Source organism: Tyto alba, unplaced genomic scaffold (genome assembly GCF_018691265.1).
Source record: "Tyto alba isolate M040663 unplaced genomic scaffold, T.alba_DEE_v4.0 Super-Scaffold_17, whole genome shotgun sequence".
In the NCBI taxonomy this organism is placed as follows: domain Eukaryota; kingdom Metazoa; phylum Chordata; class Aves; order Strigiformes; family Tytonidae; genus Tyto; species Tyto alba.
Window position 1 is genome coordinate 6,444,621 of NW_024881279.1, and position 26,189 is coordinate 6,470,809.

Genomic DNA, 26,189 nt, shown 5'->3' on the forward strand with positions numbered 1-26,189 from the left:
CTGGGAAATGTCAAGGTACCTTTCTGTTGCCACCATCTTCCTCTGTAGCCTTGGACAAGTGGCATCACCTCATGATTCTGTTTCCTGTTCTGAAAGACAGCAATAAAACTCAAGAACCTGTAAGTGTGGTGCAGATAGTACCTGCAAACCACTCTGTGGAGGAAAAGTACTGAATCAGTGACCCACTGGGTAGAATGAAAACTGTCCCATGCCACAGCAGGGACACTCCCTGCTCAGGAGATGGAGATTTTCTCCCAAGAATAAAGTGTTCCATCTTACAACAAGACTCAATTCAATTTCTGTTCCAAATATAGTTCTCAAGTATCTACGTACTTATTGCATTATTAATTATCCTGTTTAATTGTTCCAGAGAAACAAAACAAGTTAGAATGCACATCTTAACAATTCCATTTCAGATTTTTGTAGATTCTCAGGTGTTTATAGGCATAACAAAGACCTAAAATAGTGACAGTTAAGAGGTCCCAACCCAGCACTCCAGAGGAGTTTCCTCGGTCCTGTTTGGGAAGGCAAGCACTAGGAAGCAGACGTGTGCCTCCTCTCTCGGCTGAATGTCAGAGCTGCGCTGCAGCAATACCGTTACATCGTGTATAAATGGCTGTCGCTGACTAAAAGCATTCCCTGTTTTATAGATTATTTTTGTATGTACTCAGCCTCTTTAACTAAACCAGTTATTTTAACAATTCCGAATACCCTCCTCCAAATTCACTACAGGAGAGATCATATTTCAGTATAGATTTCTCCATGCACAGGATTTTTTTTGCTAAATCAGTGAGTAAAAAACGGGTTTGCTTCAATGACCTGAATTTCGCCAAGAGGAGGCTCTCAGTTTAGCTTCAAGTCCTCCCATGAAATCCAGGCTTGCTCCAGGGAAATCAGCTAGAACCCTAAGCAGACTCCACTTGCAGAATCAAAACCCTGGCTGAAGCTAACTCGTATGGACCTTAGGAGGCTGCAGCCCTGCAAAGCTGCGGAGGGTTTGCTCGCAGCCCGCCACGCAGCTGTGCGTGCGCTGCTGTTGCCTTCAAGCATCCCAAGCCAAGAATGTGAATGCAGCGCCGTATTCAACTCACACTCAACTACGCCAGGTCCAAACACCTAGAGAGAAGGCTGTTGGCTTGGGAGTAGCTAACACAGACCAACATTGCAGTGGTTGCAATCTTTACCTGATGATTGTTTTAAACACGGGCAGACTGTTGTCTGCTGAGCAAAAACGAAAGCTTTTTATAAAATCTCTGCCATAATTACCTCTTGGAAGGAGTAGGGGCAGTAGGAGACATTTGCTGTCCTTTTCGAACAGGACTAGTTTTCTAACCTCTCTCTGGATTTCTCAAAGGCAGCAGGAAGCCTGTATTTTGGCATTTCTAACAAGCAACCTGTGGGGAAGCTCTTTTAGATGATACTTGCTGCTTAGGATGACTACTTGTAAAGTTTATTACTTGCAGCAGTACCAGTGAGCTATGGTTGCATTTTTATTTCTACAGTTCTGGTTAGTTTGAAATGCAGTACCTGATGTCCTGCATGAAGGGATATAATATACCACCACCATCAGCTATGTAAGAGCTTTTAAAAGCTTGGGTTATATAAAACACAAACTAGTGCAGAGAGCTGCAGAGTGCTTTTGATTGACAGCAATGCTGAACCAGATTTACACATTTCAAGATACAGAGAGAAAATTATTAACATTTCTAGATATACCCATTTGTAAACATTTTACTACCATGTGCCTTCAAACACCATTATGAATGGGACTCAGCATTGTAAACGTTGTTACCTCAAACGAAGCAATCATCTCGAATGACTAACTGTACAATAACTGTGCTGTTAGACAGAGTTAGCCATACAACTCTCTCATGTAGTGTATGTGGTTGCAACTGTATTACCAGAGACAAAAAGAAACACTGACAAAGACAGTAATGACAGAACAAAGCTATTACTAGGAATAATTATAAAATGAATGAAGTCCTTGTACTCATACTTCTCCAAATTATTGCTTAGCAACAGCCACTCTACAAAAGCTAGAAAATGCAATTCCAAAAGACTGTCGCTACCAGCTACTCCTTTCTGAGCCCTTTATATCTGCAGCTTATAGCGTCCTTCTCAACAGCCTTAAAGAAGCAGAACAGTATCTATGTTGATTATTAACTTTATTAAAGGAACTTAATTCAAGTAAAAGAAAAGGCTTCAGGCACTAAGTATACTGCCATGTCTTTTAGGTAGCTTTTAAGATTCCTTAATAAATAAGCAAAAGATTCTTAACTTTTTCTCTGGGCATTTTTTGCTATATGACTCAAGCAACTAGAACCCCATCAGACACAACAGATCACCATTCATAGTAAGTAAACTGAAGCACTACAGAAAAGCTGGTTTCTAACACCTTCACAGTGCTGGTCAGAGTACTATTAAGTTACCCTAGCACAGGCTGAGAGCTTTATCCCTCTGCCTTTATCAGTTCAGTTTCTAGTTCTTTCAATTTTTTTTCCTACCTTCTGGACCTCATGTTTTTCTGTTCCTTCTCTTTCACACAAGTCATCCCAGTCGTGTCCAGCCTTTCAAGTGCATAAAGCTATCCTTAAATTGATGCCTTGCAGCCAACTTTAGTTCTGAAATAAGCACACTGCACCCTCATTGAAGTGGATGGGAAGCCAGGGAGCCTGTCTGAGCACGGAGCCTGACCTTTAACATGCTCACAGCTTCCTACAGGGCAAATGCTCACGCTACAGCTACCTTTTTTTTAAGTACTCAACTCTCTCTGTGTAAACTACAGATTTTTCTATTTTATTTTCTTTTACTTAAAAAGCAAACAACTTCTCCAACAACTAGAGACACACTTCCTCCCTTAATCACTTTCATCACGAGGAATTTAAATAAATTAGCACTCAATTAACACCTGCTATGTAGAATTTCGTTCACAAAGGGTGGGCTGATGTTTGAATACAAACACTAAATGTGGATTAACTCCTGAAGATTACTGTGCTGAAAGACTCCCCGTACAGTGAAAGGAGAGAAGAGGCAACTGAAAGACCACACGCAGCCGAGCTGCAGTAATTACGGGGTTAGGGGTTTTTTTAAACAATAGCTTGCATGTTAGGCCAGAGTTGCCAAAGTATAATTAAGATACTTAGAACACTGTAATGTTAATTTAAGATGTAATTAAGCATTGAAGCCTTTGATTAAAGGGATACAAATCACCTAATCTGCCAGCAGGATGTTGCTGTTCTAGTGAAAACACCATAGTTGCATCTTTTAATCCAAGTAAATATCTGTAAATAATACACTTTTAAAAATCACATTTACATCTGGTTTACAAGTACCTGTTGCCTTTAAGTACACAGCCTTAAAAGCGCTAACAGAGCGCTATTACTACAGCGGCAATAAACTACAGCCAAATCGTACGTGAATTTTAAAAGGAACTTTTTAAAAGTGGCGTTTAGGGACGTTTAGGCATATCAGCCGTCCCTCCTCGCCGCTCCCTGACGGCTGCTATGGGCAACCCCCCCGCTTTGCTGTTCAATAGCGGCCGGGATCTCCGCTCCTTCCCCTTCTCCCGCCGAGCAGAGGGACATCCCCGGGCGGTAGCGCTGAGCCTCGCCGAGGGATGGGGGGGCGAACCGGCCCCAGCAGCCGCCTGCCCCCCGCCCCCCGCCCGGGAGCCGGAGGGGGGGGGGGCTCCGGCCGCCCCCCAACCTCCCGGCGGGGGCAGCTCCCCCCGGGGCCGGGCGGGCAGGCTTTTCCGCTGCCCACCCGGGTGATTTGCTGAGCAGGGGCACCTGCCCAAAACCCGAGCCCCGGCCTTTAAATGAAATGTCCCCGGGGCTGGCGGAGACTCTTATTCTGACAGCGGTGCGGGCAGGGGACAGGCAGGGCCCGCCGTGTCATCTGCTGGCACCACATTAAAGCCTCGGGTCTTATAACGCTACGCGGAGGGTACTATGCCAGTCCGGGTCAGTGAATGACGGTCCCTTCCCAAAATACCGGTTAGAGCCCAGGTGACAACTCCCAGGCTGTAGGTAAGGTGCTGGGGTTGGGGTTTGGTCCGCGTCGCTTTTTACTTCGGAGCTGGAGTGAGAAATTCTGGGTGACACGGTGGTGGCAATGTGCCCTTGAGGTGCGGTGGTGTCAGAGGTAACAGGGGAGGCAACAAGGGAAAGAAAAAAAAAAAGTAATTTTTTTTTTTTTTTTTAGAAAGCAAAATGTCTCTATTATTACTTCTTGTTTTCCTCTTGTAAACTCAAAAGTCTCTTTAGATTATTTTTTTTTTCTCCCACCCAAATCAAGGTGGAATGATTCGAGGAAATTGTAACTTGTGACAAGCGCATTGTATCTTGTTTAAGTGCAGTATTCTAGAAAACAAAGTAAATGCTGGTTTCTGTACACAGCCTGTAGGGAAAATGAATGAATCTGTACACAGACAGTGATATAAAAATGGTATAAAAACAAGATTCAACAAGTTTTCTGCACCAGTGAATGAGAACATAGTGTGGACATGCTCCAAAAATGAGCCAGCTTCAAATTCCAAGAGCATGACAAGGGGAAACTTAGGGAATTTTTACTAGAAAACCTCTGTTTACATGCAGTTAATTTACAACTAATATTGATAATTACCTCTAGGGAAGGAAAGCTTTGAATCTTTAAAATGAGAGCAATGTCTTCAGTTGATCTCTCCTCACCGGAATTTATGAGGAATACAATACACTGTGTATATATAGCAGTGAAACAGCTGATCTCGGTGGAGCAAGATTACAATTTTTTCCAGCTCATGTAACCATGTGGATTTATATTCTAATTTTTTATTAGTAGCTTTACGTTTATTTGGGGGGGTTATTTATTTATCCTGGAGCTGAAATTGTTTGTCAGTTTTAACAAACTTGTTCAGTTCATTCTAATTAAAGTTTCCCAGGTTTTGAGTTGATGGAAATCCCATGTTTAGATATCAAGGACCTGCAAAAATAAATGCAGGACCTCTGAGTGTCTTGACTTGCCCTACTTTATCCTGCAGCTATGTCATTCTGGCAGCTATTAGCCCTAACAACAAATCTCAGGAAATCACTTCAAATGGAGAAGCAGTCCTTTGCATTCCAATTCCAAATTTCAACTGGATATAAAAAGCTCTGAACTCAAAAACCATTAAAGAAGAAATCGGGATACTTGGTTTCTTTAGGTTTAGGCTTAAAGGAAAGTGGAACCTGTTTCATGCTTCCCTATGGTGTAAGGGATTTCTCAGTATGAACAGCCAATTCTCCAAGTAATAGTACATTTAATATTTTGACAGGGGACAAAACTGCAGGTTCCAGTTTAGATGATACGTGTCAAATTACCTTGCTTAGCAGTAGCATCTACAATTATCTGTAGACCTATGCAGGTAGTGGGTTGTCTCAATAAACCAACTGCTATTTCTTTTATAATTTACTGTGCTCTTCCATGTAAGATGGCTGTGGTGAACGCTGCACCAGAGACAGAGTGCGTGACTAGTTATTGTAATCCGAAATGTTCATACAGTTCTGCAATAGTTCTAATCAATCCTAAATCTCTTTATTTTAAGCTCAAGCTCTGTCAGTTGCCTGAACTTCATATTTGTTGGGTTGCTAATGACTGCTCACGACACCATATTTTTGTGATTCAAATGGTGATGTACAATTTATTTTATCTGTATTGTCTTCCTTAAGGGAAAATCCACACCAAGAAAGCCTCTATTCTGCAAGGCAAGGGTTCCATTCTATCCAGGAGCCCAGCCAAGAAAGTTTTTGTGGCCTACCACCTAGTTTTTACCAGCCACCTATCCAAAGCCAAATATCACCAACAAAAACCCCGGACAGCTGTGAAACCTCTCCTATGAGTGTCCCTAATTTCCCATCAGTTTCCTCTATGTGTCAACCAACCATGTTTAACTACGAACGTCCAAAACACTTTATCCAGTCTAAGAATGTGTGTCAAGGGCAACAGCAGCCTCCGGGACCAGCAGCCTCTACAGAGTCGAGCAGACAAATCAAACAGTCCTCCATCCTAATACAGCCTCGTAACCCAAGTGGGCAGAAATTCTCCTCCTCGTCATCGCTGAGCTCTTCAATCACCCTCTCCTCGCCTTCCTGTAGTGCCCCTAAGGAATCCACATATCCCGTCACACCTGCATCTGCGCAATCTCCTGCTAGCTCATCATCTGGGCAACGGCTTATATCCATGCCTAACCAACCCCCCGCAGCATTCCTGTGCTCAGTGCTACCCTCGCAGCCCGACTATAACAACCAAACTCCTTCTCCTATGGAACCTCAGTAAGTATATACAGGCTTCTAACCTCCCCTTGCTTTCTTTGGCCTGGCCTCTCCCGTGCACTGACCATCCCAAACCCAACCATCCGGTGAAACACCAGCTTGGTGAAGCCAATGGTACAACTCCCATTGACTTCTGATGTTCGAGGCAGGACTCTGCATGAATCGGGTTAAGAGGCTGAGCGCTTGCCCTCAGTGTCCATGTGGGAGAGACAGATATCCTCCAGGAATTAAACTGCACAGTAGTCAAGTCCCGGGCTGCTGTGAAGGTTTTTTGGAGTCAGTTTGAACAGTTTAGTTTGATTTGATGGAAATCTGTTATTTAAGGGTATTCAGAACAGAAGATGGACACCCAATCTCAAATAAATTTCTCTCAGCAAACATGGCTTATTAACAGGGAGGCAGGGAGGAAGGCAGCAGTATTTCCCACATATAAGCAATTTCAAGATTCCTAGTAAATCTCAGAAGTATTTTCAGGTTCAACATCATGATGGGGATGGGTCTCTATACTTACCTACAAAATAGTTTTAATTAATCATACATGTTAATAGAAAGGCAGCCACTTTAAAATTTTACCCCTTCAGACCAAAGACGAAATTCTTTCCTGAATATGTATTATATCATTTTGCTTTTGGGCTGCAGTCCAAGTATCTCTCAAGGTCAGTGTGATCTCAAAAGGAGCTGGGTCTTGCCTTCTCGCCGACTTGTATTCCTGCCAATATTAGCTGGAGGTCCTGGGGAAAATCAGTGTCAAATATGCAACAAACACCCAACTGAGGATATTAGAAAGGTGATAGGGGCAGGGGGGGTCCTGCTGGCTTGGATATAAATTCAGGTTTAAGCATCAGTTTGTATTCAGGAAATCTGAAAGTTTCTGGGTTTTTTCTGAATCACAGCACTGTGGGAAATGGAAAGGTAAGACAGAGTGGGCTAGCTGGGGCACTCAGGCTTGTTTCTTAAAAGTACTGCAGGAGCGTGTGTATGCATCTGGAGTAACCGCTGGGTTTTGTGTACGTAGTGTGGGTTTGTTTATTTTCATAGCAAAGGCCTTTGGTGCTTCGCTATGTTTTTCATATACACTGCTCTTAAATGCAACATGCTGTGAGTTGAGGAATTGCTTTCCTAATCTTGCTACAGATGGGCAAACAGGGTCATGAGACATATTAATCTGTCGGGCAAATTATTAAAGCTTTTAACTTATAACTTGGGAAGTTATTAAACCCAAGCAGTGATGAGAATATGTATCAGAATTATGACCCTCCTACCCTATTCTAATCAGCAGAACAAATTACCAAGTGAGAGGAGGAAAAGGATTTTGAATAGCAAAAATTGCTGAGCACAACTGCACCATTCAAGGCCCCACTGCATGTGAGGAACTGGGTTAGATCCTGTGAGCACAGAGTGCTGTGACCTCTAGTAGACCTTCGCAACCCATTTTGAGGGATGCTCCTCTTTTCCTAGCACTTTTCAGAATCAGGTGTACTATCTAACTCCGAGACTTGATTGTGTCTCTTGACTACGGATTACAGGATCAGGCTATGTGGGGGGTTGCAGCAAGAGTTCCTAAAGACCCAGCCTAGCTTGGGGTAAGCTTGGCTATTGAACTTCTGGACAGAAATGCTAAATGAAGTAATTTTCTGGGGTCAAGAAAAAGAGGACAACTAATAAGCTATTTGTTCATACTTAATCAACTAGGTTGTGTCCTTGCTGTGGATTTGCAGCACCCAGAGCCTTTTTAACAATTGAAATTGTAAAGGACTGCAGTTTTTGAGGGACAACTTGCTCCTGGACAGACTTGCATTGCTCAATAGAGTTAGTGGCTTCCTCAAAACCCTGCTAGCCTCACTGCACACATCCGAGTCAGGGCAGGGGCTGCTGCAGGATGTAGGGATGCTGAACAGCCACCCACAGCAAACTGCTGCGAGTCTTGTGGGAGGACTCGCAATGATTTGGTTAGACCATAATGCTTCCCCTTAAGTTTTTGATACTCAAGTATGCCACGTATACTATCTATCTTCCAAATGTTTTATGAGTTCATTTGAATGGCAGTTTCTAGGTAGCAGGTTCATATTTTTGTGTGTATTCTATGAAGCTGTAGCAAACAGTCAAGCAGGCCTACAGGAATAACTTTGTTTTCTCTTCCTGCATGAGTAGTTACTCACAACCAATGTATAACAAACAAGCTAGCATCAACTCTATGCAGAAGACATCAGACCAAGAAATTCGAGGAACAAAAGAGGCCCTCATTCAGGACTTGGAAAAGAAACTCCGATGCAAAGACAACCTTCTCCAGAATGGCAACCAGGTAAGGGAAACCTGCTAATTAATGAACCAGTTTGATCCAGGCTCTTAGTTCAAGCAGGGATGCAGAGACTAGTTCTAGTGCCCCAGAGGCTGGAGCCTCCAAACTGAGCTGAAATCAGAAGGAAGTGCAGGAGCAACACTGCCCAAACATCTTTACTCAGAACCTCAACAAATTCCAGCAAGTTCTTTGAGCCATTTATGACCAGAATATTCTCTCAGTGTGAGGTGGCTGAATTTTTACATAAGAAATGTTAAAAAAAAAAGGAATATTTCTTCCAACAGTGACTCTTTTTAATCATGGTTCAGGGCTGGTGTAAAAGGTGTGGTCCTGAAAGATTTACATCCAACCTCTTCATTTCCCAACACCCTCTTCACAGTTATTTTTGCTATTAGAATGCAAATAGCTGTGCTGGTGGGCCATGTTCAGCTCAGCCCTGGGAAGGCCCTTCTCAGCAGTGGAGCAGCACATGGCTAGTGCATGATGAAAGCTGGCCTGAATGTGTGGCAAGAGAGATGGTTGTTGTATGTCTACATCTGTCTGTAGGCATCTACCGTGGCAACTGAATGCCTGCATCTCATGCAGCAAGATGGCTTTGAGCTGCTATTGCCTTTCCCTCTTACCCTACGTTCTTGGCCAGCACCCACCATTCAAGCTGTCTTTGAATCTGTGCAATCAAATTAATAAGGCTAGGGTAAGGAGAAAGGTATATATTTAGCACCATAGCACAAACTTGAACTCTCTGCAGGGGATCCTGCTGAACATCACATTCCCAGACAACTAGACATGCAAGGAGAATCCCTCAGTTCTCCAGGCAAGATTTCACCCCGGCTCTCAACGCTGGGGTTAATAAAACGCCCCAAAATCATTAGAAACTTGGAGAAGTACCAATATTTGAAATCTCATTCTAGAGACCATCACCACATGTGGTAAACCTCTTTGATTTCTTTTTATATGAACAACAAATAAAAAAAATTACATGAACTTTTATCAGAAAGTCTGTTTCCTATAAGAAGGTCTCAGTCTCATTACCTACTTATTTATTCTGCAAAGGGACAAAATGCAATCCTCTTTACCAAGAAATCAAAATCTAGGAGAAAAAATTGCTTACCAGTAGGGAAGTACATTACAGCAAATTACAGCAAGCAGGTCTCTAATGTGGGAACCTTCCTGCTGGCTGGAGGCAGACTGGTAAAAGCCCAGTGTTTATAGTTTCCATCTTTTTTCCCCTGAAGTAGAAAGGAGTTTTTCCATTACCATCAGTGGGAACAGCTTTGAGTCATATATAGAATTTTAAATATTGAAGAAAAAAAAAATCTATTAGGTCAAATCTGACTTAATATGTCCCTAACAGGAATGTCCTATCTGCTGTAAGAAAGCTTGCCATTGCATGCCAGCTCTTCTTCTCATAGGAAGCAAGGCTAAAAATAAGGCTTATGCAATCGCCGCTCTGTGTCCTCCTCCCCTTGTCCTCCAACAGCGTTTGAACCAACTGGCCAATCTCAGCCACACTTGATACAGCCGTAATGACCTCAGGGATATTAAGCTCTCACAGGTTTTGCAAAAGGTTTCTCTTGCTCTCTTCTAAAGAAAAGTCCCACAAGCTTCCCCAAACCCTTATCTACCCAAGAGTAGCCACACACATGTCCTGTACATAGTCAAAATTCAGCCAGAGATTGTCCTCATGTGACAAAATCCAAACCCAAGGTAAACTTTGTGGGAAGCAAAGTGTCAGGTGTTCTGGTGCTCAGGGAACTAACGTAGTCTTTTAAAGTAATCCAACTGACAGAACTTGAATTTAACTCTGCTCATATTTATCCTATGTGCTGCATCCATATCGTAGGAACTTACTGTTACACGACTGAAACGCCTTCTTGCCTCCTCTCAAGGCAGCACACAGTATTTCATAATGCAGCTGTTGCACTGACATGAACTTCCCTTGTGCTTTCAGGGGTGGTGGTGCTCCTCTCTGTGTCTGCTTCTGGTGTGGCTCTTGCTTTTTTGGGAGTAGGGGACACTAGCATCCATCATGCCTCTAGCTCCCAAAGAAAATCCACAGCTGAATGACTTGGGAAGTTTTCCCAGTGCTAACAGAAAGGTACCCTGGGACTTACTCTGGCTTCTGAGATAATGCCATCAGTTACCCATAAATAATCCCAGCGGAGAAAGAGGAGGAGTGGAAGGCCACAGATGGCATTAGAGAGGCTTTGATGAACAGGCAGTTTAATCTTTATGCATTTCAGCACTGTATATATTGAGGCTGACTTCAGTAGGCATCACAGACTGCAAACCCTCTGGAACAGACATGGTGTTTCTATTCAGCCACTGCTTTCATTGACAATACCCTGAATTTGTGGCATATTAATGTGCTTTTACAAGCTGATCTAAAATAGTAAATGGACTTCTGACTCGAACTCCTCCCTGCTCTGCTTTAAGCGATTAACTTATGAAGAAAGAATGGCTCGCAGGCTGCTTGGACCAGTAAATGCTGCATCTGTGTTGGACACACAGAGTGAAGACAACATGCAGAACGCACAGGTAAATGGGGACCTGTCTCTAGAACAGTGATTTCCGGGTGAATGTGCTGTGATCTGCTTGTATCTGAATAGGGCAGAGAGATGTGACTTATTTGGTCCCAGTGCAGGGGAGGGGATGAGATGGGACAGCTCTCCCTGGCAGAAGTCTGTATAGTAGGGATTTGGGAGCTTTTTGAGGGGTGGTGGTAGAGGGGAGGAATTTAAGCACCATCCCCTTGCTGGGCCTGATCTGTAGGAATGACCTCTTCAGAGAGGAATTACAACAGCTGCTGCACAGCCCGTTACACCCTGCCCGTGACAGGCAAGGAGCAGCACAGCGAGGGATACAGGTACCCGCTCTCCAACAGCCCAAGTTGAGACTTGGCCAGGACAGCAAGATTTACACCTGTCACTGGAATAAGTGACCTTGACTACAAGAAGTCAGGGCTTGGGATGGAATCAGTTGGGTTTCAGCCCTTCCAGGGGCCTGCAATCATTAAGAGAAGGCAAAGCAGTTATTTTAGCAGCCCACATGCTGATAGACAAGAATTTATTACTATTGGCATTTTCAAAAGCATTTTAGTTGTAGACTTGCATGGTTCATTGGTTATTCAGGCTAGTTAAAAGCTTTCTTTGGCACTTCTGCGATCAAAGTTAGTGGAAATGTCTGTGATGTGGCACTGGGTACCTGTGCAGCCAAAGAAAACATCCTTCCTGCTGCATGCACTCAGAGAGCCAGCAGGCTGGCATACACCTTCCCAAGTGCAGTTAGCAAAACTCTTTGATGCAAGAGACACTTAAGATCACAGCAAGGGAGGAATATGCAATTCGAGCTCTTTCTCCCCAACAATCATCTGACAACAACAGACAGAAAGGGAACATTATGGATGTTAGAGAGCAAGGGAAGCCTCATCTTTTGCAGAGAAAGAAAACATTCAGTCAAAACAGGATGACTGACAATTTTTCAGGGTGTGTGAAGTGCTGCATAAAAAGAAGTACTGGAAGGAGAAACTGGCTTATGTTTGGGAGATCTTACTCCCACTTTTCAGTCTTATTGTTAAATATTGTAGTCACGGATTCATTCAGCCTCCTGATTCCTCAAGAACTTAACTACACAGTCAGTTGATATAATAAAGCATTAGAATTATCAGCAACTTCAACACTACAGCATCATTTCACACAACAAGTAATAGTTGTACAGCACTTGTGTAAATGAGCAGATACAAGCAATTCTCTTTGGACTCAACACTGAGCTCAGTCCAGCAAAACCCTCATTCATGTAATACTTCCCCTGAACTGAAGATGACATTTCTGCCTGAAGTTTAAACCCAGGCTTAAATGTTCCACAGGACTGGGCTATAGAGCACAGAACCAAGCATCGTAATGGCTTAGCACAAACCCCCCCAGAAATTTCCATGCAGTGTTTCTTCTATCTGTCTCCGTTGCTAAAATGAGTCACTGGTAATCAACTCTGCTTGCATTTTCAAAGTTCCTAGCAGGAATCAATCCTGGGTACTTTAGCAGATTTACTCATGTGATTATGGAGTTGTCAGTGAGCTTAGTTGGTGCTGTGATCTAGAAAGAAAAATATTTTCCAGCTCAGCATGTGTCCATTGCTATTGGTACCATATTTAAGTGGGCACAATACAGTGTTCTTGCCAGTGATTCCACTTCTATTCCTGCTATAGAGAAGGACACTCTGTACTTAGTTCTCATTTTAGATACTGCCAGTAGTACTACCCTCTAACAAAGGTTATTGGCTGGCCAAAAGCCTTGTGTGCCAAACAAAACTGCTGCACCTATCACCTGTGCAGAGTGATGAGAAGTTGTGCCATTCTATTAATAGTACCTGTTACTGTCATGGCAAAGCCTAGCGTGAAAACAGAGTGTATTAGCTCCTGATGCAAGTTCCTTTACCTCTTATCCCAATGACTTCTGAAGTATTCAGTTTGCTTTTAAGCAGCAGTCAGTATACAAACTTAGACGATTTCTCATTCCGTTTATAGATAAAGCTTTCTCTCCAAGTTAACTCACCTCTCTTCTTTCTCTTTCCAAGCACCAGAATGCGGAAAACGTCAGGCTGCAGGTTCCTACAACACACATAAGGTAATGCATAAACTTGTGCTGTGCTACTCTTCAAGACCTTATTTCAAATGTTTCTAGACCATGTTAGTTTTACGTCACTACTTATCCAAGTAGTAATTACTAAATTCATTAATTTCAAGTAAAATGTTACCATTTGTGGATGGTTGATGATGCCCATGATCTTAATCCAATTCTAAGTGTAACACTAGAAGTTTAAAGATTCCAAGTACGTAGGGAAATATGCTTCGTATTCCAGTCAAAGCAAGGTCCAACAATCTAAATGATGAAACATAGCATGATGAAACACAGCCTACATTGCTCTTGTAAATTCTTTTGGGTATTAGTCCAAAGATGAAGGTTTCATATGTTATGCTTCTCTGTTGAACTGAACAACTTGAGCAGGAGAAGTGGTTGATCAAAACCCATGCCTTACAGCTGAAAAACAAACCAGAGAAACAAATCAATGCTGGATTCCTAAATGTGTTGAGGGACTCTAGCTGCAATTGGTGCTTCAATGTAATTTGTGCTAGGGTAACTTTTACATAATTAACTGTTTCTGTCCACTTTTTTAGGAGCAGACCATCCTCAAGAGGAGATGAACGTGGACATGATTCAATCCAGGAAAAATTTTTTCAGCCACGTTTTACACAAGTGCCTGAAGACATAATTATTGAGGAGGGGCGATTCTGCAGGCTTGATTTCAAAGTAATACCAGCCTTTCTCTTGCAGTTCCTTTAGCTCTGTGAGGTGTGGCATGAAGAGAGGTCTCTGAGCTGCAGTGCCTTTGCACTTTAATAAGCCAGAGCACTAATGGCAGATGGTGCAGGGTCTCTCTAGGCAATGTAAACCAAGAAATAGGTGATGGCTAGATGTTTCAGCATTTTCCCTTGGAAAAATGTAAATGGAATTAGCTGCATAAAAATATGGTTAAAGCTAAATAGTGGTAAACATGGAACATCACCGAACACCTTTTAGACCTCATTGGGAGGAATGAATGTTAAGGCCTTACTGAAAACAGGCATTTTGGCTAGGAACCTTGTCATTTGCACTGGGACTCCACCGAGTTCAGTGGATGCATGCTGGGTGCATGTCCAGCAAGGCCTGTTTAGGACTAGCCTGCCTAGTCTCTGAGGTAGCTGTGCCCTTGCTGCAGCAGAACAACTGGCAAGGAAATGCCCTCATTACAAACAAACAAAATGCCAGAATGGCCTGAAATTGCATGGCAATTGGACCAACCCTAGAGTAAGAAAGAACCTAGATTTTCTGCACATGCAACTTGATTGCTGATTGTGGTTGGGCTGGGTTTTTCCCTAATCACTTCCAATCTCTTTCCTTAAGTAAACTCTTGCCAGAGTTAGGCATGACTTTTAGCCATTTTGCTGCAAATGACTTAACTTCTGAATGTCATGGACAACCTGGAGGATGTCTGCAGGACAGTTTATATACATAAATTATCAAAACAATATGGATGTCAGCACTGCTGACAGTGCTAAATGTGGGATTAAAAGGGTGAGTTTCCCCTTCTATGAACCACAATGAGTATCTTTGGCCTAATCAACACTACTTTACAAAATGGGAATAACGGGATCGCAGGAACAGTATCTACTGCGTGTGGCTAAAGCTCACCTCTCCATGGCACTTCACGAGCCTTCCTCTTTGTGCGGCACCACAATAATATTCAAAACTAGGCAAGACTGTAAAATTTTGCCGTAGGATTGTGATTTGATCATCTATCAGCATCAGACTCCCTATAGCATTGAAGGGCTTTTTCTATCTTAAAGATGTTTAACTCTTCACTGCTTTCTTCTCCTTCACAGGTGAGTGGGCTGCCGACTCCAGATGTTATGTGGTATCAGAATGGAAGGATGGTTCATCAAGATCAGTTCCATAAAATGATAGTGTCAGAAAAGGGATTCCACTCATTTATTTTTGAAGCAGTCAAATCATCTGATGCAGGGACATACGAATGTGTGGCTGTCAACCGTGCAGGAGAATCGTCTTTTGCAGTTAAAGTGGAAGTAATTGGTAAGACTGGGGAGCACTGATAATTCCCTGGCCACACATGAAAAATCTCAGTAATCTAATGCCTTCCTCCATGTGTTTGGGACATAAAACAATTAAGAAGCAAAGGTAGATCTCCAGATATCCAGGCTCAAATGGTAACAAACACCTTACTTTTTCCAAGACTATTTTAATACGTACATCTGGGATGCTGTATTTCTTCAAAGCACTTCTAGTGGGATATTTAGATGTAGTGGGATGTCCAGAATTTGGGAGTTATTAATCTCCCAGGATTTATAGCATATGTTGATTGCCTCTCTTCCTAAAGTAGTTGTGTCTACTACACCCTTATGCTCATGGGAATTGCCTGTAGGCTAAGGAGTTGAAGTAAGGAACATGTGCACTCCTGAATTTAGCATTCTGAAATCTTAAAAAACAAGCCTGATATTAGCATTTAATACTTACAAGTAACTCCTCCTTATCTTTCCTCTTTAATTTAGCAAAAGAACATCACATGCCTCCAACTTTCATCTTCAAGCCACAAAGCAAAAAAGTTTTTGAAGGAGATACAGCCAGACTCGAATGCCAGATCTCTGCTATCCCAACACCTCGGATTTACTGGAAAAGAAACAACGAAATGGTACAATATAATACAGACCGAATAAGGTATCCTACTGATGAGTTGGCCATTGGTGTGTTAGACAACAATAGCCAGTATTTGTTAAGTAAAATTTGAATTGACTGGTTTCTAAAAACATCAAACTGGAAAGCTAGATCTGCCCCTCGGTTATGACACGTGGCCAACAGGCCCGTGTCTGGACAGGAGCAATGCTCAGAGCCTTGTTTTGAGGGCACAGAGAGAAAACTGGGACCAGATGCCACTCTGAATTATAGTACAAGTTACAAGGCCCATGGGGAAGCATGGCTTTAAGATAGAAACATGCAATGCATTCATCATGCTATGGGGCTACAGAAGGGCCTTGATGCCACTTGAATGGTATCATGATGTGAATCACTGGTGGCTCGTAACACAAATGCAGTGTTTATGTCTAAATAGTTCCTGCAAGAATTGTTCTCGGGCTTTCTCAGCTCCTCCGCATGTAAACTGACTCTCTGATTTCAATGTCTTCTCTCCTTCCCCCTCCAAGCACTTACACATAAACACCTTCCTTTTTCAGCTTGCTGCATGACAACACTGGAAGGATTTGCCTCCTGATTCATAATGCAAACAAGAAAGATGCTGGTTGGTATACCGTATCCGCTGTCAATGGAGCTGGTGTGGCCACATGCCATGCCAGGCTGGAGGTTGCAAGTAAGTACCACATCACAGTGCCACAACCACAACTGAAACTGCCACTGGCACTTGTATTCAGAGCAGGCCCTCAAAATTGACCTGATGAAGCTTAGATGGCTGGGAGGATTTCTTTCCAGAGATACTGAACGAGACAAAAAGTAACTATCCTGGGAAAAACTCTTTTGTTTAGTAACAGGACACTGTGACGTGTCTTTTGTACATTGTCTACATCTGCTATCTGCACTGTGTAAAGATTACAATTTGATTGATACCAAGAAGGGGGGTGAATATAAATCTCTGGTGTCTGAGATATGGGCTTGTCTGTTAAATTCTTCCTAAGGGTTTGCTGGTTTATGTTGCAGATAAAAAGCAATTGGGTTGCTCTACTACAGGTCTTTTCACAGTCTGGGAAGACACTGAAAGAGGCTTTTTTCTCTCTTCCAGCCCATGCAAACAAGCCAGTTCCAGCCCCAAAGCAGTTACGGGTTCGACCAACTTTTAGCAAGTATTTGGCACTTAATGGAAGAGGACTGGATGTCAAACAAGCTTTCTCACCAGAAGGAGAGTTTCAGCGTTTGGCTGAGCAGTCTGGACTGTATGAAAGTGATGAACTTTAACTGGAAATGAAGAGGAAAACTCACACCCATAAGAGACAATTACAACATAGATGCAGATAACTGGTGATTGCTCTAATTAGCAAAATACCTATCTACATATTTTTACTTTGACTCTTGCACACTCAGCTGTTCCCATTTTACCATGTTAGATTTTATTTATATGGTTTGGTGAATATAACCATTTACTGAGTATTTTATTTTAACTATAAAGCCTAAGAAAGCAGGCTAATTAGTTTTCACAAGTGTGGGTGGTTTTAGTTCCACCTGTGCCTGGTTACATGCTAAAGTAGGTTGGTTTGTACTGCTTCTCTAATATCACTCCTGATAATATCAGAAGTCTGTACTGTCTGAATGCTAAAACCAAATAGACTAGAGTGTTTTTAAGAGAATAAATTAGAGGCAAATAAAATTTTAAATAACCAACATCAGCCCTGACTTCCTTGATCTGTTAAAAGCAGCTTATGGATGTCTCGCATCAGCTGCACCCTGGCAAAGCTGGATTCTTACCCTAATCAGCCTGCTCCTGGTCCCCTTTCCTGACTGCTCCCCCTGACACTTGCCATCTGACAGCTATAAACTATTTAGCATAAACTAGATGCTGCCACTCCCTCACCACTGAAACATGTCAGTGAGGCAACATCAATGTTTTCTCCTTGCACACTTGACCCAAAAGCTGCCCTGCATAATATGAAGCGCTAAAGCTACCATGTTTTCCCTCCTTACTCCTTTAAGCAAGGAGTGGCTGTGACTTATCTGACTGTTGACTCTCGACATGCTGTTTATTTGAATCATCCAAAGGGTTTGCGTGCTGCTATTCACAGCCAACCTGCTCAAAATAGTAAAAAATACTGATTTTGCCAAGCTCCAACAAACTTACTCTCTGAAGATTCTTCAACTGTACTTGCAAAAGGAAACCGTGAGGGTGGAACTAGCCTGAACTCCTCCCAGAGGGTGTACGGTAATGCTGCTGCTAGTCAGGAAACCCCACGAGCATCTTCCAGAACAGAAAAAAATGAGGTCTTGGCTTCACGCCACACTGTTGCATCACTAAATAAAACCCCTCAAATGTGAACTGCACAACACGGACCATTAAAATCCCATCAAAATCCTGCAGCTCTACCACCACGCTTCTCCTGCGGGCTGCCCGAGGCACGACATCCACCAACGTAACTCTTCCTGCTGTGCTCTTTGTGGGTTTGAGCGGTGGAATGGCAACTGATACCCACATCGCCCACGGATTTCTTCTGAAGGAAAAGCCGCCACAACGCTCGGGTGAGGGCGGGCTGTCAGCGCAGAGCAGCAGCACCAGGCCTGGCCCAGGAGCCGCTCAAGTTCTTGTAAGGTCTGGGAGCCCCAGCCACACCCGAGCTCCCGCCGTTTGGTTTAATATACATTTAAATTAATATCTCTTAAGTTCCCGGCTGCTCTTCGTAGCAGGAAGGGAATTGCTTGTCTGAAATTAGCTTGGAAAGAACCAGATGCTGCAATGTATCGTTTAATTCCATCCCCCCCCAGCCACACACACACACACACTCCCCGAAGGAAGGGCTGCCAACACGGGAGCGCGGGCTCTACCAGGCACCGCTGCTGCGGGGCATTGTAGGGGACATGTCAGGGCAGACACGCTGAACGCCACTGACAAAATTCAAAATAACAGCAAGGTGCGAGGGCGGGAAGGGCAGCTCCCCGCCGGTAGCCAAGGGCAGGCCGCGGCCCCTGCGCGCTGCGGCCCCGCTCGCCAGCCCGAGCCCTGCCGCAGGCGGTGCGGGGAACCGGCCCCGCCGCCCGTTGGGATTCAAACGGCGGAGCCCCGGCAGCCGCCCCAACCCCGGGCACCATGGAGCCGGCGGCAGCGCGGCAGCGGCCCGCGGTGGACCCCAGGCTGAGCGGCAGCGGTGCGTGAGGCGGCCCCGCTCCCCTCAGGGCCCGGCCCCCCCCTCAGCCGCCCCGCGGGCCCTGTCCTCTGACTCCCCCGGCCCCTCGCCATTTCCCCAACCAGGTGCCGTAAAACCGCGGGTCAGTTGCAGCCGGGAACTGGAACTCAAAACTACCCTGCGGGAGCTGGTCATCTACATTGTCTTCCTGACGGACCTCTGTATAGGTAAGTCATCAAACGACAGGGGTGGCTGTTTGCAAATAATTAATGTGTAACTGAACCTCTTTCAGTATTTACGCCTCGCTCTGCCTGTTCCACCCAAACGTGCCACTTCACTCGGAATCGCTCTGACTGTCTTTTTCTAGCAGCATGACTTAATAACAACCGAAGCGGAGAAACGAGGTTAGAAGCCGTTGACATCCTCCAATTTCAGCCTGTGAGCATCCCCTCTTTGCCCCTTCCTTCCAGTGACGTTTGGTATGGTGAACATGGAAATGTACTACCTGAACAGAGTCATGTCCTATGTCTTCCTGGAGAACGACTCTGAGGACGGTAGTGGTGGTTTCAGCACTATTGGGAACAAAGATGATTTCTGGAGGGTAAGACATTAATTGCAAATATGTTTTCTGAGAGAGCAAACAAGTGAAGAAGCTTCTAGTGTTAATTCAGAGCAATACAGTCTCACAGTTCTCCTAAAAACCATGTGACAGATGTGCTTTCAGCTGAAGAAAGGCAAATAACTTCTTAAAATGCATTTGGAGAAATTCTGGGTACAAACAATGATACTGATACTTCTGAATAATCAGTCGAGGGAAACAATAGACCAATTAATTGCTGCATCATATTCTCAGTACTAGGCTTGGTCTGAAAGGAGATTCAATAAAACCAGAAAAATTTGAGGTTTACAGTTCTTTTGTCTTTCAGCTGTTAAAAAAAAATATATGATTTCCACTGGGGCAGCCAGGAAAACATACCATCTTGGTTCACCTGGTGTGCTGTTCGATTATATCATATTTCAGTGACAATTGCAAAACACCTCTGTTTTCACTACTAGGTGGAAGACTTCCCAAAATTACCAGCATTGCCCAGCTGACAGCAGAAGGCAAAGTTTCTCATCCTACTCTTCCTTAAAAATGGAAGTGCCTGGTTATAGCCATTCATTTGGAAGAATTGTACTCCCTCTTATCATGGTGTCTGTTATTGCAAGTCCATAAAATAGTGAGCCCTTGCTATACAATGCATGTTCTGTTGTACTAGAAATTGTTGTAATGCAGCTCATATGGTCTCAGACCATGGGGGCATGTTGTTTTGTACTCAGAATAATGTTCTTCCCAAGTTTAATGCTCTTTACCTGCATCTAAGAATCACCCAGAAAAACAGATTTTTTTCCCCTGCCTTCAAAAAGATAAACTTCTTAATTTAGATTAGATGACTAAAAACCTAGTCAGAAATACATCCCAAAGCAGATCTTCAGAGATTAAGATAACCAACACATTTTGTTAAAACAGCATATAATGTTTGTGTTTAAATATATTTGTTTAGAATTAAGCAGAATTTTTCAGTGAAACCCAAACAGACATATGTTGCAGTCTTACCCTGAATAATCCCATTACATATCTCTGATAGAATTGCATAGGGAATAGAATTGTCTAATAGCAAAAAGATGTAAATATATCGTACTTATAAGACAGTATATAGGTGGCAATTATTTGTATTCTAGCTTAGACTCTGTAGCTATAAGAAACCTGAGAACCCTGTAGAGATTTGTATGCTAAGTGGGGTAATCATGGTATTTAAATCTTTTGAAACTTGTACATACAGTATGCAGAGGGACCCTTGTTGGATGGACTCTACTGGGACAAATGGTATGACAACACGACGTTAACCATCCAGAACAACAGGAGCTATATTTACTATGAGAATTTGCTGCTAGGAGTACCCCAGATTCGGCAGCTGAAAGTACGCAGCAACACTTGCTCCATCTACCCATATTTCCGTACTTTTTTAGAAGACTGTTACAGTGACTATAATTACCGAGCTGAAGACAGGTCTGATTTTGGTCTAGGGAACGAATCTGAGTAAGTCATCCTACTTCAGCTCAGAAATGTTTTTGAAAACCTAACCAAATCCTTAATGCCAGTATTCTTCAGTTAGTAACAACCATGCATGCAATTAGATGAGTTTTTCTCTTGTTTACATTGAGATAAACCATGGAATTGGTTTTGTTCCAACATTATAGATGGGGAATTTGGCATGGAAAAATCTATAGTGGAGAGACAGGAAGAACTGGAAACAGCAAGCCCAGTTCAGCAGAAGCACATGTTAGTGGGCCTATCTGCACTAACATCTCTGGAGAAATGCTCAATTATATGAGGCCTGAATTTAAATGCCATGTTTATAAATTGGAATCATGTTAAAATGCTCTGGAAACAGAGCCAAAAGGTGTGCTTCGCACACTTCATTTAGCATTCATTTAACCCAATGAAAGAACATGTGAACAAGCCACAGTGATAATGAACTATGTAAACCAGATATATTCCATTCACCTATAAAGGTTTTAAGGTAATAAACTGTCTGGCCCACATTGGGTGAAATCCAGATTCATAAGCAATTGCTGGTTTGTGAATGTACTGAGTATTTAGCAAATAAGAGAAATGGGAATATTTTAAGGCCATATGTCTCGTGCATATTTCCTGTAAAGAAAATTGGGTTTTAAAGGTCTGGCTTAAATAGTCAGTTGTGGATACAGAAGAACACAAAAACAAGCATTGTATAAAATAAAAGTTAAAGCTTACTTCAGTCCAGTTTCCATAAGCTGAGCGGCTTTATTTTCCCATTTCTGATAGGTGGAAATACACCTCGGCCCGCTCGTTATCCCCATGGTACTGGGGATCTATGGCCTTGTATGGCAGTGGAGGATATATATTCACCTTACCTAAATCAAAGAAGGAGAGCATGGAGAAGTTGCAGTTTCTCAGGCAGAACGGCTGGCTCACTAGAGGAACCAGGGTTATATTTATCGACTTCTCAACATATAATGCTAACTTAAACCTCTTCTGTGTAATCAAGTGAGTTCTTACCTTTACTACATGTGAAATCCTCTTTAGTGAGGCATGATGCTTCCCTAAGGACACAAGGAAAGGCTGGTCACTTCAGACATATGTAGCTATGTTTCTCAGGTAGCAGCTGGCAAGACATTAATTAAAAATGCAGAAATTCAGTTAATGCAGGGAACAGATGCAGATATTTCCTTTTTTTTTTTTTAATAGTTGATGTCTGGTCTGTACAGCTAGTTGCTGCTGTCTGTTGGAATGGATTTCATAGCCTTTTGCAAGGTCAAAGACTGGATTATTAGTCCTCTTGTCAGCTAGTGGAAGGAAAAGACTCAGGGCAGGGTGAACATTTGCACTTCTGAGACACAGTTTCTTTAAGGACTTTTAACCAAACACCATAGCTTGGGTACTCCAAGAGCTTCTTTTTTTTTTTTTCCCTCAACTTTTCCTACCATGTAATACTTTCTTCATGGGGGACCTAGTGTAGCCCTTAAAAGAAGATCTTACAGATGTAGGAGTTCCAGTGATGTAGAAAATTAAGGGCTGAGATGATTTAAAGGGATGGTAACTAACACCAGTCTCCCAATTTTTTTCAGGTTGGTGGTGGAGTTCCCTGCTACTGGGGGTGCTCTCACCTCTTCACATATCTACTCTGTGAAGCTCCTCAGATACGTCACGTATTATGATTACTTCCTGGCTTCTTGCGAAATCATCTTTTGCCTCTTTATTGTTGCATTCATAATCCAGGAAACTCTAAAAATTGTAAAACTGAAAAAGGACTATTTCAGAAGTGCCTGGAACTGGCTGGAATTGTTGCTGCTGGGGGTGAGCTACCTCTTGACTTTCACTTCTGTGCTTGCCAGACTAGGCTAGCACAGGATAGACAGCCAGCCAGCCCCAACAGCCCAAATCTGTGTCTCGTTAGTCAGTCACCCACTGTTCATGCTGAAGAGGCCACATGGCCCACCAGGGTCCAGCACACTCCAACTCTTCTAGCCTTGCTGTCAATTTGTTGCAGTTCCATGTCCTTTCTATTCATTATCCACCTTGTTTGGTTTAGCCTTAGTCTTTGCAGAGCAGGGAAGCACTAGTGCATAACAGAGGTAACACAGTAAAATTAGAATGTATGCAGCATATTACATAGCACAAGCCCAGAATTATTACAGTACAATTACAAATTATTTGGCTAATAAAGTCTCATATATAGAGTTTATGACAAAACATCCAAAAATCTCAGGTTCTTCAAATCTAACCGAGGGCCTTCTGAAATCAGCACAGTCTTACCAGTGCAAAGTGACAAGTGTGAAGAAAGGGGCTGTAACCGGGCTTCAGTTTCACTTGCTTCTGCTTTCCTTCAGGCATCCATCCTTGCTATCACCTTCAACATCTACCGCACTGTAGAAGTGTCCCTGCTAATGGAAGAGCTGCTCTCTGATGCTCATGTATATCCAGACTTCTATTTCCTTGCATTCTGGCAAGTCCGTTACAACAACATGGTTGCTATCAACATCTTCTTTGCTTGGATCAAGGTACTGGTGTTTTGTTTTTTTTTTTTCCCTTTTTTTTTTTTTTTTTTTTTTTTACTCAAGAATCAGTGTTTCTAAGCATAGCATAAATGTTCACTTTTACCTTTTCATGGGTGTATTGCAAAGGTGGGGCTAAAAGGGAGAATTTTGTTTATAAGATTCCAGAAGAGTTTAAAATTACATCCTTCTCATAAACATGGGTCACACAAATTCCAAGCCCATCTGAAAAAAAATACTGCACATGGGCAGCTGTCTACATTAGAGCAGCTGGGAAATTACATGGCCAAACAACCTCCTCAAACTCAGTCTTTTCCTAGACCCAATATTGTCCAGGTCACAGCCTGACCTATACAGATGGCACGGCTGTAATAGGTGAAGCTATTCATAGCTTTTGTAGCCAAAATCTTTGAAAACAGTAGCTAATTTTTAACTGCAGAGGAAGGCAAAACATGTCTGAACTTGATTCAGAAGTGGGTTTGTGCCAGGACACCTTTAATTTCACTTTTAATTGCAGATACGTTTGCTGATCTCTGGACAGAGTAGCAAACTTCTCTAAGATTGGTGGCTACTTTTGTTCCTAACCATGTCCTCTGGGGCCAAACCAGTCCTGCATGTTTGTGTGCCACTGCCCCTAATCCACCAGACCCTGCTTGCCCGGGATGGGGTTTGCACCCAGCAGACAGCAGTGACTTTGCTCTGGGTGGCCTCTGTGTTCCCAGTGACTGGATGAAATTTCCCAAAGCTTTGCCTGATCCTGGACCGCTTTCAGGCCCCTTCTCCCCCGAGATATTTGTAAAACACCCAGCACAAAGCAGCTGTGAAACAGGCCAGGGGGGCTGCTCCCATCTGCCAGAAGAGATCACACTTTGCAGTCATACTCCCCATACCTGAATATAAACTATCATGAAAGGTCATGTCCTTTTAAAACGAACAGGCTTTTGGTCTTCCTCCACCTCCCAAGGCCGAGGCTGCAGGAAGAAGCTGTTTGGGAACACGGGCGTCCACCAGTTCTATGGATGGTCTTCCTCATTACATCCATTCTGTACCCCAGCTGCACATTCCTTCTGCATCATCCTCCCCTCAGACTGATTACTGCTAATTTAGTAGCATAGCTATGTTTATAATTAATGACTGTCATTGAACAAGGCTTTTGTTCAGGCCTTGTTTCGGACCCAAAGTAAAAGATAGCTCCTTACCAACTCAGTCCATCAGGGATTCCTCAGATACAGGAGAGTGGGATGGCTTGCCATCTTGACCAGGTCCCACATCTGCTAGAGCTGATTACACATACCAGTACCCAGCAACAACCTGTCTACACACTATTAGCTTTAGCACGTAAGCATATTTGTCCTGCAGAACTTTCATCTTCTCCAGAAACACACCCAATCCCAGTTCTTACAGATACATACCATGGAACTTAGTTCTAGGTAAGGCTGAACCTGTAAATTATGATTACATATAATATTCCTGAAATTCTGTTAAGAAGTTTTAATATCCCCTGATAACAATATGTTCTGTTCTGTTGCAGATATTTAAATATGTAAGCTTTAACAAAACTATGACGCAGCTGTCCTCCACTTTATCTCGCTGTGCCAAAGACGTCATTGGATTTGCCATCATGTTCTTCATCATTTTCTTTGCCTATGCCCAGTTAGGCTATCTGGTCTTTGGGTCGCAAGTTGAAGAGTTTTCCAATTTCCAAAACTGCATGTATGCTACTTTCTAAACTTTTTGATACAAACCCCCCAGTTGGTGCAGGTTCAAACCAGTTTCTGCTAAGCAGAACTTAAGAGTACAGCTCTCCAACACTTAAGCTTATTTCATAGAGTAAAACCAATTTTGTTGGCTCTACAATCAATTTCCCAAAGCCTCCATATGTTCAAAAGGGACCAAATGTACATTAAAACAGGTCAGGGAAGCATAAGAAGGGGAAGCTCAGCAGTAGTTCATGTGATGGAGCTGTTAGTCCCCACAGCAATCAACACAAGCGTGCCATGTGTAACCAGGCCCCTGGGCAGTCGGGCAGGCCTGGCCTCTTTCAAAAGCCAGACTGTGAAACTACCCAGCAGACATGCCACTGGGTAGGTGATGGAGTCCCCAGCGTGAAAACCACGGAACTGCTTGAGAGACCCAAGAGGCTCAGAGCACAACTGAGCACGTTTGCAAACAGGAATTACTGCTCTTAGAAAAAAAACATCCAGCTGCCTAGCCAGGAGTCCCCAGATCTCATCTGCTGGCTCTCTTACTTTCTTCCCCAGACTTTTTTCAGCCCCCCACAGTTGCAACATCATCAGATCAGTTCCAGGTGCCAGCTCCTCACGCCTTGCAGCAACCGTAACCTGTCACCCACTGTGTGTGTTGTGTTTTATCCCATGGCTATGTTTCTTACAACTTTAGAGAGGTATCTTTAGCATACCAGATTGTTTGAAAGCAGCTTTTCATCTAAAATTAAGGCACCTCTAAACCAGAAAAATAGCTCAGTTTGGATCCACGTGGATATGACTTAGTTCTAAGATGCTGCAATATAGAGAAATAAGTATTTATTTGCCTTGGCTAGGAATAAAATTCTGTATTGGGGGACAGATACCTATACTGTTACCTTCTGTACTAACAGAAGAAAAGGCATCATGAAGCT

At 43.1% G+C, this 26,189-nt stretch overlaps 2 protein-coding genes and 1 long non-coding RNA gene across 4 annotated transcripts in view; 2 read left to right on the plus strand and 1 right to left on the minus strand.

The window, feature by feature from the left end:
* Positions 1–21,963, minus strand: LOC122153256. Its single transcript, XR_006165115.1, has 4 exons — positions 21,911–21,963; positions 13,137–13,192; positions 9,698–9,815; positions 1–89 (listed from the first exon to the last, which is right to left on the minus strand). It is a non-coding gene; the product is annotated as an uncharacterized LOC122153256 (long non-coding RNA).
* On the plus strand, positions 3,824–17,524 carry MYOT (myotilin). Of its 2 annotated transcripts, XM_033006297.2 has the most exons (10): positions 3,824–4,028; positions 5,685–6,287; positions 8,439–8,589; positions 11,023–11,124; positions 13,159–13,208; positions 13,760–13,892; positions 15,005–15,212; positions 15,689–15,854; positions 16,367–16,500; positions 16,927–17,524. In XM_033006297.2, exons 2-10 carry the CDS (start codon positions 5,851–5,853, stop codon positions 17,097–17,099), a joined length of 1,554 nt encoding a protein of 517 aa, XP_032862188.1. In that variant the 5' UTR covers positions 3,824–4,028; positions 5,685–5,850; the 3' UTR covers positions 17,100–17,524. The 2 variants fall into 2 exon arrangements, with proteins under 2 accessions (XP_032862188.1, XP_032862190.1); XM_033006299.2 differs by lacking the exon at positions 5,685–6,287.
* Positions 18,937–26,189, plus strand: part of PKD2L2 (polycystin 2 like 2, transient receptor potential cation channel) — an 11,350-nt gene continuing 4,097 nt past the window's right edge. Inside the window, exons 1-8 of the mRNA XM_042790456.1 lie at positions 18,937–18,994; positions 19,099–19,200; positions 19,444–19,574; positions 20,797–21,053; positions 21,822–22,043; positions 22,625–22,853; positions 23,387–23,563; positions 25,083–25,264. Coding sequence (XP_042646390.1) covers positions 18,937–18,994; positions 19,099–19,200; positions 19,444–19,574; positions 20,797–21,053; positions 21,822–22,043; positions 22,625–22,853; positions 23,387–23,563; positions 25,083–25,264 — 1,358 coding nt within the window. The remainder of the gene's footprint in view (positions 18,995–19,098; positions 19,201–19,443; positions 19,575–20,796; positions 21,054–21,821; positions 22,044–22,624; positions 22,854–23,386; positions 23,564–25,082; positions 25,265–26,189) is intronic.

Bases quoted from the DNA above. Each gene is read 5' to 3' on its own strand.
- MYOT (XM_033006297.2), top strand. From the start codon at position 5,851: ATGAGTGTCCCTAATTTCCCATCAGTTTCCTCTATGTGTCAACCAACC. The intron at 11,125-13,158 runs GTAAATGGGGAC...TCTCTTTCCAAG, and splicing joins ACAACATGCAGAACGCACAG to CACCAGAATGCGGAAAACGT. The intron at 16,501-16,926 runs GTAAGTACCACA...TCTCTCTTCCAG, and splicing joins TGCCAGGCTGGAGGTTGCAA to CCCATGCAAACAAGCCAGTT.